The sequence below is a fragment of the Bufo gargarizans genome, chromosome 1 (genome assembly GCF_014858855.1).
Source record: "Bufo gargarizans isolate SCDJY-AF-19 chromosome 1, ASM1485885v1, whole genome shotgun sequence".
Classification (NCBI taxonomy): Eukaryota; Metazoa; Chordata; class Amphibia; order Anura; family Bufonidae; genus Bufo; species Bufo gargarizans.
This window is the reverse complement of record NC_058080.1, coordinates 171,243,914-171,256,095: the sequence shown is the minus strand read 5'-3', so window position 1 is coordinate 171,256,095 and position 12,182 is coordinate 171,243,914. Positions and strand designations below refer to the sequence as shown.

General features: G+C 44.7%; 1 protein-coding gene across 2 annotated transcripts in view; it reads left to right on the top strand.

Annotated features, from left to right (window-relative positions):
- The window catches only part of GUCY1A1 (guanylate cyclase 1 soluble subunit alpha 1), a 108,291-nt gene that overhangs the window by 38,868 nt on the left and 57,241 nt on the right, over nt 1–12,182 (top strand). For both annotated transcript variants that reach the window (XM_044300186.1, XM_044300188.1), the window contains exons 3-4: nt 5,857–5,960; nt 11,047–11,750. In XM_044300186.1, coding sequence (XP_044156121.1) covers nt 5,857–5,960; nt 11,047–11,750 — 808 coding nt within the window. The remainder of the gene's footprint in view (nt 1–5,856; nt 5,961–11,046; nt 11,751–12,182) is intronic.

Sequence of the window (12,182 nt, the reverse complement as noted above, 5' to 3'; positions counted from 1 at the left end):
CATGCACAGAAGCCCATGGTGCCCCCCCCCCCCACTTGGGACATGTACATTCACACAGGAATACAGGATCTATATCTCTTCTGGACCCCCTTCTCCATTATCACACTGGCTGAGATCACAACCAGCTGAGGGGGGAAGGCTGCTTTAAAAATCTCAGGCTAGCTGCGATCTTGATCTTGCTTTTGAGCTGAAAATGTAAGCTTTTAAACAAGACCAGGATTGTGGTGCTTTCTGCCATACAACAAAGCATTCCACATATAGAATCCATGTTGATATGTATGTAGCCCTCACTGGGGGTTTTACGGCAGCAGAATCCTGATCTTGTTTTAAAGCATATATTGGCAGCTTTAAAACAAGATCATGACTGTGACTGTAGCTCAATTGCAGCCTTAAAAAAAACACCTCAAAAGCTCCTCCCTCTAAAGTCACATAGTCCAAACACAGTTGTTTCAATACAGTATGGTCCCTTCCTGCCTCAGCAAACTGTAATTGGGCAGACCAGTGTGTGGGAAGGGGAGTGAAAAGACAATAAGTAAGGGCTTTTACAAAATCAAATGTACCACTCAGCAGTCAAGACCGTAAAATGTAAATCGTACCAGTCATTTCAGATAACATTTCAAAATAATCTGCAATAATTGTATACATCAGTATTAGCACCACGTCTGACCATATGTGAGATGTATCTGACATTTTTTTAGCAGTTTTCTCCTTTGCATGCTGCCTTTTTAATTATCAGTTGTTTCTGAGCTGCTCGGTGAAGAGTAGATGCAGAATACACAGTCAGCAGATCCTGTTTCCTGTCACTAATTAGGAAGCACATATACTGTACAACATTTCCTATGCTGTAAGTAATGGACAGTACGGCTGTGGAAAAACACTCGGGATATAACTCTATTAGGTGTGAAATTCACTGAAGCATTCCTGTGATGTGTATATCTCTGTTTCCTTCTGCACTTCCTCCCCATAGACGTCTATGATAATGTAATCTAATCCTTTAGTGAACAGGCACACCGTCCTGATTGCACAAGATGGATGTGTCACAATTTTCAGAGAGAGAAAGTTAGTTTAGAAAAGTGGGAAAGTAAGAAATCAGCTGATAACTCTAGAACAAGGTATTTTTTCCTGCTAAGATATATTATAAAACAACTGTACTGTTGGTCTTCTGCGGGGGTGTCTGGTTTCAGGTGAAAACCCTTACAACTCAGAGGATTGACCTGCAGTAAAGAATAGATGTTTACTTATCTTTTCTCTGCTGAAGCAGTGACTTCATATCGACTGGGAAGACAGAGCGGTGTGGGGTCTGTCAGATAATCATATTTTCTATATTTGGTTGATCCCCTGAGTTGTCAGGTTTCCTCTTGAAATGGGGCAACCTCTTTAAGTTTCTCAATTTCCTTTAAAAGGACACTGACAGGCCAATTCATAAAAGTATTATCCCTGTGCGCATTGTAAAACGTTAAAAATAATCTTTATAATCACCTGTCCTTTCTGCCCAAGGGGCGTTCTTTGTGCCACATTTGTGCCCAGCCGCGTCCCAACTGCCGGATCCTTAGACACGCCCATCTCATTAGTATTCACTTGGCGCAATGTGATCCCGACGAGCGAGGGTGCCGGGCGCATGCGCAGGATCTCCGAATGTCGGGGACAGGAAAATACCGCCCAGCGAAGTGAATACTAATGAGATGGGCGTGTCTAAGGATCCGGCAGTTGGGATGCGGGTGGGCACAAATGTGGCACAAAGAACGCCCCTTGGGCAGAAAGGACAGGTGATTATAAAGATTATTTTTAACGTTTTACAATGCGCACAGGGATAATACTTATATGAATTGGAAACTTATTATAAGACCTAGGGGGGCATATAAAGAGCTAATTATGCTCAGAAGGCCTGTCAGTGTCCCTTTAAGGGGCATATGTCAGCAGATTCATACCTATAAAACTAGCTGACCTGTTGCCTGTGCGTATGACAGCTGAAGGCATCTGTGTTCATGCGCGCCCCCATTGCTGAGAAAAATCAAGTTGTAACATATGCCAATGAGCCTCTAGGAGCAATAGGGGCGTTTCCGTTACACCTAGAGGCTCTGCTTTCTCTGCAACTGCCGCGTCCTCTTCACTCTAATTGACAGGGCCAGACATGATTACATTTTCAATCTTTAGTCCTGTCAATCAAACTGCAGAGGGTGCGACATAGCATAGCCTGTAGGAGTAATGGTAACGTTCCTGTTGCTGCTAGAGGCTCATTTTCATATATTAAAGCATCATTTTTCTCAGCAATGCAGGCACATATGAACATGGGACCACACAAAAGCATGGTCAGCCAGTTTCATAGGTACAAATCTGCTGACAGACGCCCTTCAACTTGGTGGAAATTGTTATTTGAATATTATGATATTCCCATAAGAAACGTGCCAGCTGAAGTATGTGACTGGCTAAAAAGTTCATTCCAGGGAAGGTAGAAAGACATCCAAAGTCTCATCTAGTCATTTCTTATATGATTCAACCAAATGCTGCCTTTTAGTCCTGGGATTCCTTGGCCTTTAGTGTTTAAATGAGACCTGGAGTGGGGAGATTGTGCTGTCTTCTACTGAGATGTTTCAGACTTGACTGCAGTAAGGCATTTCTATATGACAAGACAGCCTTGTCTGCTGCGCAGGGCACTCTCATAATTTACTTAGTCATCTGCGCATAGTAATACAAATACTGGCTCTTGTCTTCACCAGATCCCAGGTGATTAGGATTTGGTGGGGTGAGAAATCACTCTTAACATCATGAAAACCATTTTCAATTCTAGCATGAAGGTAGAGTGATGGAAATTCTATAATATATTATCAGGTGGCTAAGGCTACACGATGACTGACAGTTGCAATAAAATTTGAGTTATGATGTGACTCCAATCAATCCCTCCGGGGAAATTATAAGCCACCTTGCAGCTATCACTAGAAGTTAGACACAGTGGGAACTTTTGCAAGTTCACGTGTGACTTTTTTCCCAAATAGGAAATAACTGAAGTGGTATAGCATTGTGATTTTCAGTCTTTCATATGATGTGAAGACCTAGTCTTTAACGGGGTTAGACTGGCTGTAACAACCCTGTTTGTTCATAAGACGCCAGAACTGAACTTCCCCTATAAGGCCATTCACACGTCCTGCAAAATGGGTCCGCATCTGTTCCGCAATTTTGCAGAACGGGTGCAGACCCTTTCATTTTCAATTGGGCCGGAATGTGCTGTCCGCATTTACGGATCCGCACTTCTGCATCCGTGCTTCCGTTTCCGCAAAAAAATAGGTCCTATTCTTGTCCCCAGCGCAACCAAATAACACAGTGCAACACTATATACTTCTGCAACAGAACCAAATAGCACAGTGCAGTTCTGTATACTGCCCCAGCACAACCAAATACTACAGCACAATACAATATACTGACCCAGCAAAACAAAATACCACAGTGCAGCACAATATACTGTCCCACAGAACCAAATACCACAGTGCAACACTAGATACTTCTCTAACAGAACCAAATACCACAGTGCAACACTAGATACTTCTCTAACAGAACCAAATAGCACAGTGCAGTTCTGTATAGTGCCCCAACAGAACCAAATACCACAGTGCAGTACAATATACTGCCCGAACAGAACCAAATACCACAGTGCAGTACAATATATTGCCCCAGCAGAACCAAATACCACAGTGAAACACTAGATACTACTCCAACAGAACCAAATATTACAGTGTGGTTTAATATACTACCCCAGAAAAACCAAATGCCACAGTGCATTACAATATACTGCTCCAGCACAACCAGATAGTGCAGTATACTGCCCCAGCGCAACCAAATAACACAGTGCAACACTATATACTTCTGCAACAGAACCAAATAGCACAGTGCAGTTCTGTATACTGCCCCAGCACAACCAAATACTACAGCACAATACAATATACTGACCCAGCAAAACAAAATACCACAGTGCAGCACAATATACTGTCCCACAGAACAAAATACCACAGTGCAACACTAGATACTTCTCTAACAGAACCAAATAGCACAGTGCAGTTCTGTATACTGCCCCAGCACAACCAAATACTACAGCACAATACAATATACTGACCCAGCAAAACAAAATACCACAGTGCAGCACAATATACTGTCCCACAGAACAAAATACCACAGTGCAACACTAGATACTTCTGCAACAGAACCAAATAGCACAGTGCAGTTCTGTATACTGCCCCAGCACAACCAAATACTACAGCACAATACAATATACTGACCCAGCAAAACAAAATACCACAGTGCAGCACAATATACTGTCCCACAGAACAAAATACCACAGTGCAACACTAGATACTTCTCTAACAGAACCAAATAGTATAGTGCAGAACTATATACTGCCCCAGCAGAACCAAATACCACAGTGCAGCACAATACACTGTCCCAGCAGAACCAAATCCTGTGTATTTGGTTCTGCTAAGATAGTATTTTGGGGCCAGAGCAGCGAGCCAGCTCTAACATCCACATAGTACCTGCACAGCACTACTAAACATATAGGAGAATGCAGCACTACATACCTTTTACTTTCGTACACAACCTCTTTCCTCATTTTCTCTGTTTATCTCAGACAGCCATGATAAATGTTTTCAGACACATCGTCTCTCTGCAGAGTTTGCCACACAGACATCTCAGATTCCTCACTTTTTCATCATCCTCCCTGCCCTCTCAACGCGAACTCCACATCCTGCTGCTCAACAGTGACACATCCTGCTGCCACCCCCAATACTGTGTCTGCAGTTGTCCCCAATGCCCCCAAATACTATACTGCTGAGAAAATAGTGCCCATAGTAGTAATAATGCCCCCTAAAATGTCTCCATGAATAATAATTCCTATATAGTGCCCCTCTAGTAGTAATAATGCCCCCTAAAATGCCTCCATTAATAATGCCTGTACATTGCACCCACTAGTAATAATGCCCCTATAGTGCAATTAGCGATGATAATGCCCCCTATATTGCCCACCAGTAATAATTATGTCCCCTAAAATATCCCAGTAATAATAGTAATAATAACCCCATTGTGCTTGCAGTAATAATGCCTGTGTAGTGCCCCCAGAAATAGTCAATGAAATGCTCTTAGTAATAGAAATGCCCCTATAGTTCCTCATTGTACACCTATTAAAAATGTCCATATAGTGCCCTCAGTATTAATAACGTCTCCTATAGTGCCTCCAACAATAATAATGCCCCCAATAATAATAATGCACCAGTACAAAAAAATCCCCCTATAGTGCCCCAGTATTAATACTCCCTGCTGACTCCAGTAATGCCTCTTATACTATCCCAAGTGCTGCCAGTAATATGCCCCACAGTGCCTTCCCAGTAGTAATGTCATCCCCACAATGTCCCCCCCCCAGTAATATTGTGCCCCCCAGTAATAATGTCCCCCCCCCCCCCAGTAATAGTGTCCCGCCAGTAGTAATATCCACTCAGTGCCTCTCCAGTAGTAATGTCCCCCCATTTACTTGAATGAGGCTATGCTGCAATTCTCTACACAGTTTGTGGTCAGTGCAACGCTGTGCAAGGCTAAAACTGTGGAAGGGACACAGTGCTACATTAGCTTTGCTTTGCATCCCTTTCATTCTCAGGTTGAGGCTCTGTCCTACAGACGTGTATTTCTTCACTTAAATATTTTTCAGCCAAGGGTGGAATACACAATTCAAATGAACAACTCTAATTTAATATCAATTAGTGTTACTTGTAAAATAATACAGTCGAACAGTTTGGCACATTCATGTTCACATTCATATATTTGTCACGTGTTCATTGTACTGATTCTAATTACTACACCTCATTGTTCTGTCTGCAGATCTACGTGTGTTACTTTCAAGCTGCCTGCTTTACCAGTATGTGGAAAAATTGCTGAGAAAGAGGACTTTGCAAAACTCGTTGTAGACCAATCAATTGCCACAGGTAATATTTTCTGCACAAAATGTAACCATCAGAGACCATACTGGGTCAAGATGTGTTGGCTGTATCAACTACCGAAGACTTCCTAGGCTAAACTAACTGGAATCTGGCTGTTTGTGGGCCAAACATTCACTTCAATTTTGCATTAGATTCCATAAATAAGCTCCATTTTGTGTTTTATTTTATATATAGAAGAACATACAAAGCATCAGTTACAGGGGGGGGGGGGGGGGGGGGCATGCTGATTTATTAAAGGGGTTGTCTCATGAGAAGAACTCCTGTCCGTCAGTCCTATTGCTGCAGAGGAAATGTCTGGCTGGTCATGACTTCTCCTGGCAGATTGCCCTGGGGGCCCTGGAGAATCAGTTGATTGCCCCAGGGGCTGCATTATGAAAGATATTGTCTCTATAGACAAGCCCCTGCTCCATGGTGCTGCAATTTGCTGACTTGTATAGAGTATGTACAGGCATAGGGCAGCAAAGGACTGTTTACGAGAATAACATATGCTGTCATTTGTATTGAGCGCCTACTGTGCAGTAGGATAGATAAGAGGACCACGACAGTATTATCACAGGAAGACAAAGCTCCCAGAAATTACCGGCTTTCCATCACTGATGACTGAGCAGAGATAAAAAACAGATTAATGTATTGTAGGTAGCTGTATTTGGCAAGTTAAAGGAAACCTGTTACAATGAGCCCAAAATGCAAACAGCATATTATAGAGGAGCTGAGCAGATGGATATATAGTTTTGAGGAAAAAGAATTTGTATAACTTGTATTTTATTCATTAGAATTTCATTGTATGCTTAGGAGTCCAGTGGGTGGTCCTATGAATGATTGGGAGCAATCTCTGTTTACATGTTTGTACGGGGAAAGCTGTCAATCATAGTGTCTCTCCCCCCAGGTCGCCATCTCTTCCCAAGTACCCCCCACATCTTCATAGATCAATGTTTGCTTGAGAGCACCCCTCTCTACATGCAAAACCGTAAACTTACCACCAAGCTATAGCATAACCACATAGAGATGCATGTTTTTTCTATGCTTAAAAAGCTAGCACATATTACTGGTGTCTTTCTAATCAGAAATTATGCTTGTGAATAAAGCCGTAATATGTGCATTAGCTTTCTAAGCAGATCTCATTGTGGTGAAGCTATAGTACATAGTGTAAAGGATATGTACATGCTAGGATACAGCTCTTCCCTCAGCATGTCTAGCCCTGTCAATCAAGGGGAGGTGGGAGTGTGCAGAGCACAGGGGGTGTTATAAAGCAGTGCTCAAAGGATTCAAACCTGCCTCCTGATGCTCAAACTTTTCATTTGCATATGAATAAAAACACAGATTTCTCAGCAGCTATTTAAAGAGGACCTTTCACCAATCCTGACATTGTGAACTAAGTATACAGACATGGAGAGCGGCGCCCGGGGATCTCACTGCACTTACTATTATCCCTGGGCGCCGCTCCGTTCTCCCGCTATGCCCTCCGGTATCTTCGGTCACTAAGTTATGGTAGGCGGAGATTTCGGTCACTAAGTTATGGTAGGCAGAGTCTGCCCTTGTTCTGCTGTAGCGCTGGCCAATCGCAGCGCAGAGCTCACAGCCTGGGAGGTTATTTTCTCCCAGTCTGTGAGCTCTGCGCTGCGATTGGCCAGCCCTACAGCCGAACAAGGGCAGACTCCGCCTACCATAACTTAGTGACCGCCTACCATAACTTAGTGACCGAAAATACCGGAGGGCATAGCGGGAGAACGGAGTGGCGCCCAGGGATAATAGTAAGTGCAGCAAGATCCCCGGGCGCCACTCTCCATGTCTGTATACTGCACTGGGTTCAGACCTGAGCGTACTTGAACGTATGCTCTGTATGCGCGATTGTACGGGTGTTTGCAATCGCGCATACAGAGACAAGCGAACGCCCATTGTCGCGCGTTACCGCTGAAGTCTATGTACGGGAACGCGCGACAAGACGCCCCAAAGAAGCTCCTGTACTTCTTTGGGCGTCGGGCGTTTTACAGCGCAATCGTACGCGATGTAAAAAGCTCAGGTGAGAACCATTCCCATAGGGAATCATTGGTTCTTGCCTGTTGAGCGTTTTACAGCGCGTAGGAACGCGCTGTAAAACGCTCAGGTCTGAACCCAGCCTCAGTTCACAATGTCAGGATCGGTGAAAGGTCCTCTTTAACATACAGACAAAACAAATGTATAGTTTTAATCAGCAAGATTAGCTTTGCCAGCCATGTCTGGTTTAATAGGGTTGATCCTGATGACAGAGCCACTTTAGGCCTTGTTTAACTCATATGCAATACTATCTTATTTGTGTACTAAATTAGCCATTCTTGAAATGGATTGTCTAAGTTTAGCCCTTTCCATATGCCCAGTTAAAGATTTGAATGGTCACTAATATATGATAATACATTTAGAAATACAGACCACAACAGCTAATCCAGGGTGTTTGAGAATCCCAAACTGCAGAACATTTGTTTGGTGGAACATTTAAACCTCCCCCAGTACACATGTGCACGCATCTTGGCCTGGTAAGCATGTGTTCTCAGTAGGGAGAGTGAATAAGCCACTGCCAGATACTTGTGGTGGTGGCTTATTTCCTTGAGATCTAAAGGATTGGGCAAGTTGAATTCCATCTGCTTTCGGGAGGATGATTACATCCTATACACATTAGATGTATAGTACAGAGTTTGGCCATCTTTCATCTAGTGCAGTGGTGCCCAACCATTTTTTGTCTGAGGGCCGCTCTAGACATAGTAACATAGTACATAAGGCCGAAAAAAGACATTTGTCCACCCAGTTCGGCCTGTCATCCTGCAAGTTGATCCAGAGGAAGGCAAAAAAAAAACTGTGAGGTAGAAGCCAATTTTCCCCACTTTAGGGGAATAAAAAATTCCTTCCCGACTCCAATCAGTCAATCAGAATAACTCCCTGGATCAACGATCCCTCTCTAGTAGCTATAGCCTGTAATATTATTACACTCCAGAAATCCATCCAGGCCCCTCTTGAATTCCTTTATTGTACTCACCATCACCACCTCCTCAGGCAGAGAGTTCCATAGTCTCACTGCTCTTACCGTAAAGAATCCTCTTCTATGTTTGTGTACAAACCTTCTTTTCTTCCAGAGGCAGAGGATGTCCCCTCGTCACAATCACAGTCCTGGGGATAAATAGATGATGGGAGAGATCTCTGTACTGACCCCTGATGCACTGTGAGGGGGCACGTGTGAGCATTGCTAAAATACAAAATACATAGGCCTTTAAATCTGTGTTGGAGGCTGCGTTTGGAGCCTCTGTTGCAGATTCTGTCGAAAGACCAGACAAAAAATCCTTATATGCAGCACTTGTGTCCAGTAAAAAGACAGGATCCCGAACCGAAACTGAATGGATCCCATCATAGTCAGTGGAATCTGTTCAGCTTCTTCCCTGTAGGGTGACAGGAGGAGGGGGAGCAGGGTCACTAGTGAGGTCACAGGAGGAGGGGGAGCAGGGTCACTAGTGGGGTGACAGGAGGACGGGGAGCAGGGTCACTAGTGGGGTGACAGGATGAGGGGGGAGCAGGGTCACAAGTGGGGTAACAGGAGGAGGGGGGAGCAGGGTCACTAGTGAGGTGACAGGAGGAGGGGGGAGCAGGGTCACTAGTGGGGTGACAGGAGGAGGAGGGAGCAGGGTCACTAGTGGGGTGACAGGAGGAGGAGGGAGCAGGGTCACTAGTGAGGTGACAGGAGGAGGAGGAGGGAGCAGGGTCACTAGTGAGGTGACAGGAGGAGGGGGAGCAGGGTCACTAGTGAGGTGACAGGAGGAGGGGAGAGAAGGGTCACTAGTGGGGTGACAGGAGGAGGAGGGAGCAGGGTCACTAGTGGGGTGACAGGAGGAGGAGGGAGCAGGGTCACTAGTGAGGTGACAGGAGGAGGAGGGAGCAGGGTCACTAGTGAGGTAACAGGAGGAGGAGGGGAGCAGGGTCACTAGTGAGGTGACAGGAGGAGGGGGAGCAGGGTCACTAGTGAGGTGACAGGAGGGAGGGGGAGCCAGGGTACACTAGTGGAGGTGACAGGGAGATGGGGAAGAGCACGGGTCACTAGTGGGGTGAGGCAGGAGGAGGCGAAGCAGGGTCACTAGTTGGTGACAGGAGGATGTGGAGTCAGGGTCCTAGTCGGGTGACAGGAGAGAGAGAACAGGGTCACTAGTGAGGGGTGACAGGAGGAGGGGGAGCCGGGTCCCTAGTGAGGTGACAGGAGGAGGGGGAGCAGGGTCACTAGTGGGGTGACAGGAGGAGGGGGGAGCAGGGTCACTAGTGGGGTGCAGGAGGAGGGGGGAGCAGGGTCACTAGTGTGGTGACAGGAGGAGGGGGGGACCAGGGTCACTAGTGAGATGACAGGAGGAGGGGGAGCAGGGTCACTAGTGAGGTGATGGAGGAGGGGGGAGCAGGGTCACTAGTGGGGTGACAGGAGGAGGGGGGAGCAGGGTCACTAGTGTGGTGACAGGAGGAGGGGGGACCAGGGTCACTAGTGAGATGACAGGAGGAGGGGGAGCAGGGTCACTAGTGAGGTGATAGGAGGAGGGGGGAGCAGGTTCACCGGGGACCAGTCACATGAGTCCGCGGCTCTTTACCTCTCCAGTGGCCCGGTCATGTTTCTCAGCGCCCCCCGCTCTCTTTACTACAGCCACCCCTGGAGCCGGCCTCTCCTCATTCCAGCTTCCTCTAGCTTCCCCTGCCTGACCAGTCCTGTATCGCGGGCCTATTCCAACCAATTACAAAGCTCTTTGCTGTAAGGAGCTTTGCTATTGGTTATTTCAGGCACAGGCAGCATCGCTACGCTACCTGTGCAGTTCACAGTGCTCACTGCGCTGATGAATGTGGGGGAAAAGTCTAAGGCGTATTGGTACGCCTTAGACTTTTTCCAGGGAGTTGCACTGCATGACGCAGCTTCCGTAGGTTGGGCATCACTGATCTAATGTGTGTGGCCACCTTTAGCTGATCACTGGGGTTGTATTTATTACAAAAAGATGTTGATTGTGTTGATTATGTCCTTCTTCATGACTGTTAAAACTAACAATAGCTATTGCATTTAACCTTACCTTTCTCATTCTAGGTATTCCTGTAGAAGATATTAAAGCATCTCTAGGTGAGGAGCTCTTCAAAATATGTTATGAAGAAGATGAACATGTTTTGGAGGTTGTTGGAGGGACGTTGAAAGATTTTTTGAACAGTTTTAGCACCCACTTGAAGCAGTGTGGGCAATCCCGACCACAAGATGGTGGTGGTCTTCAAGAAGGGTCAATTCTGTGCCTTGAAAAAGATCCAGAGTTCCTAAACGTATATTATTTTTTTCCTAACAAAATTACTACTCTCATTCTACCTGGAATAATTAAGGCAGCAGCATATACTTTGTATGAAACTAAAGTGGAAGTGAAGTTGGTTCCACAACGTGTCAACGATGGAAGTGACTTTATCAAGGAACCTTATATATTGTATTCTGTGCAGATCAAAAATACAAAACCTTCTTTATCTCCTTGCAAACCACAATCATACGTGGTCATTCCAGCCTCCATCTTTTGCAAGACCTTTCCTTTTCATTTCATGTTTGATACAGACATGAAAATGTTACAGGTTGGTAATGGAGTTAAGAGACTTCTAAACAGAAAGGAAATTCCTGGAAAATCAAACTTTGAGGAATACTTTGAAATCCTTTCTCCTAAAATAAGCAGTACGTTCAGTGGGATAATGACTATGTTGAATATGCAATTCACTATAAGAGTTATAAGATCAGAGAACACAATTGAGAATTCATCAAAGGTGAGACACAGTAATATTTTACCTTATACTTACTACGGGTGTTGGCTTTACCTCTGCAACTTCCCATTAACTTTTTCAACTGCATCTTTTGATGAAAATATAGCACTTATATTATGAACTAATCGTTATAATAAGGTTTAGTCAATGAAAGTGCTGCACTTATTAACAATTGCTATGAATCAAATGGTAGCTAATTTAAAATAGCTTATATAATTTGTTACATGATCTTATCTGTTCATATAGGATTTAATAGGATGTTGTACTCTTTAGATGTAGCTTTCACTTTTGTAATATAATTCTGTGTAAAATTCAGTCATTAAGTAGCCTTAAAGGGGATTAAATACTGATGACCTATCCATCGTGCAGCACAAAGTCTGTTTGTTTACTGCCGGTGACGTACCGGCTTCACATCACTATGCTAGAAAGAGACTT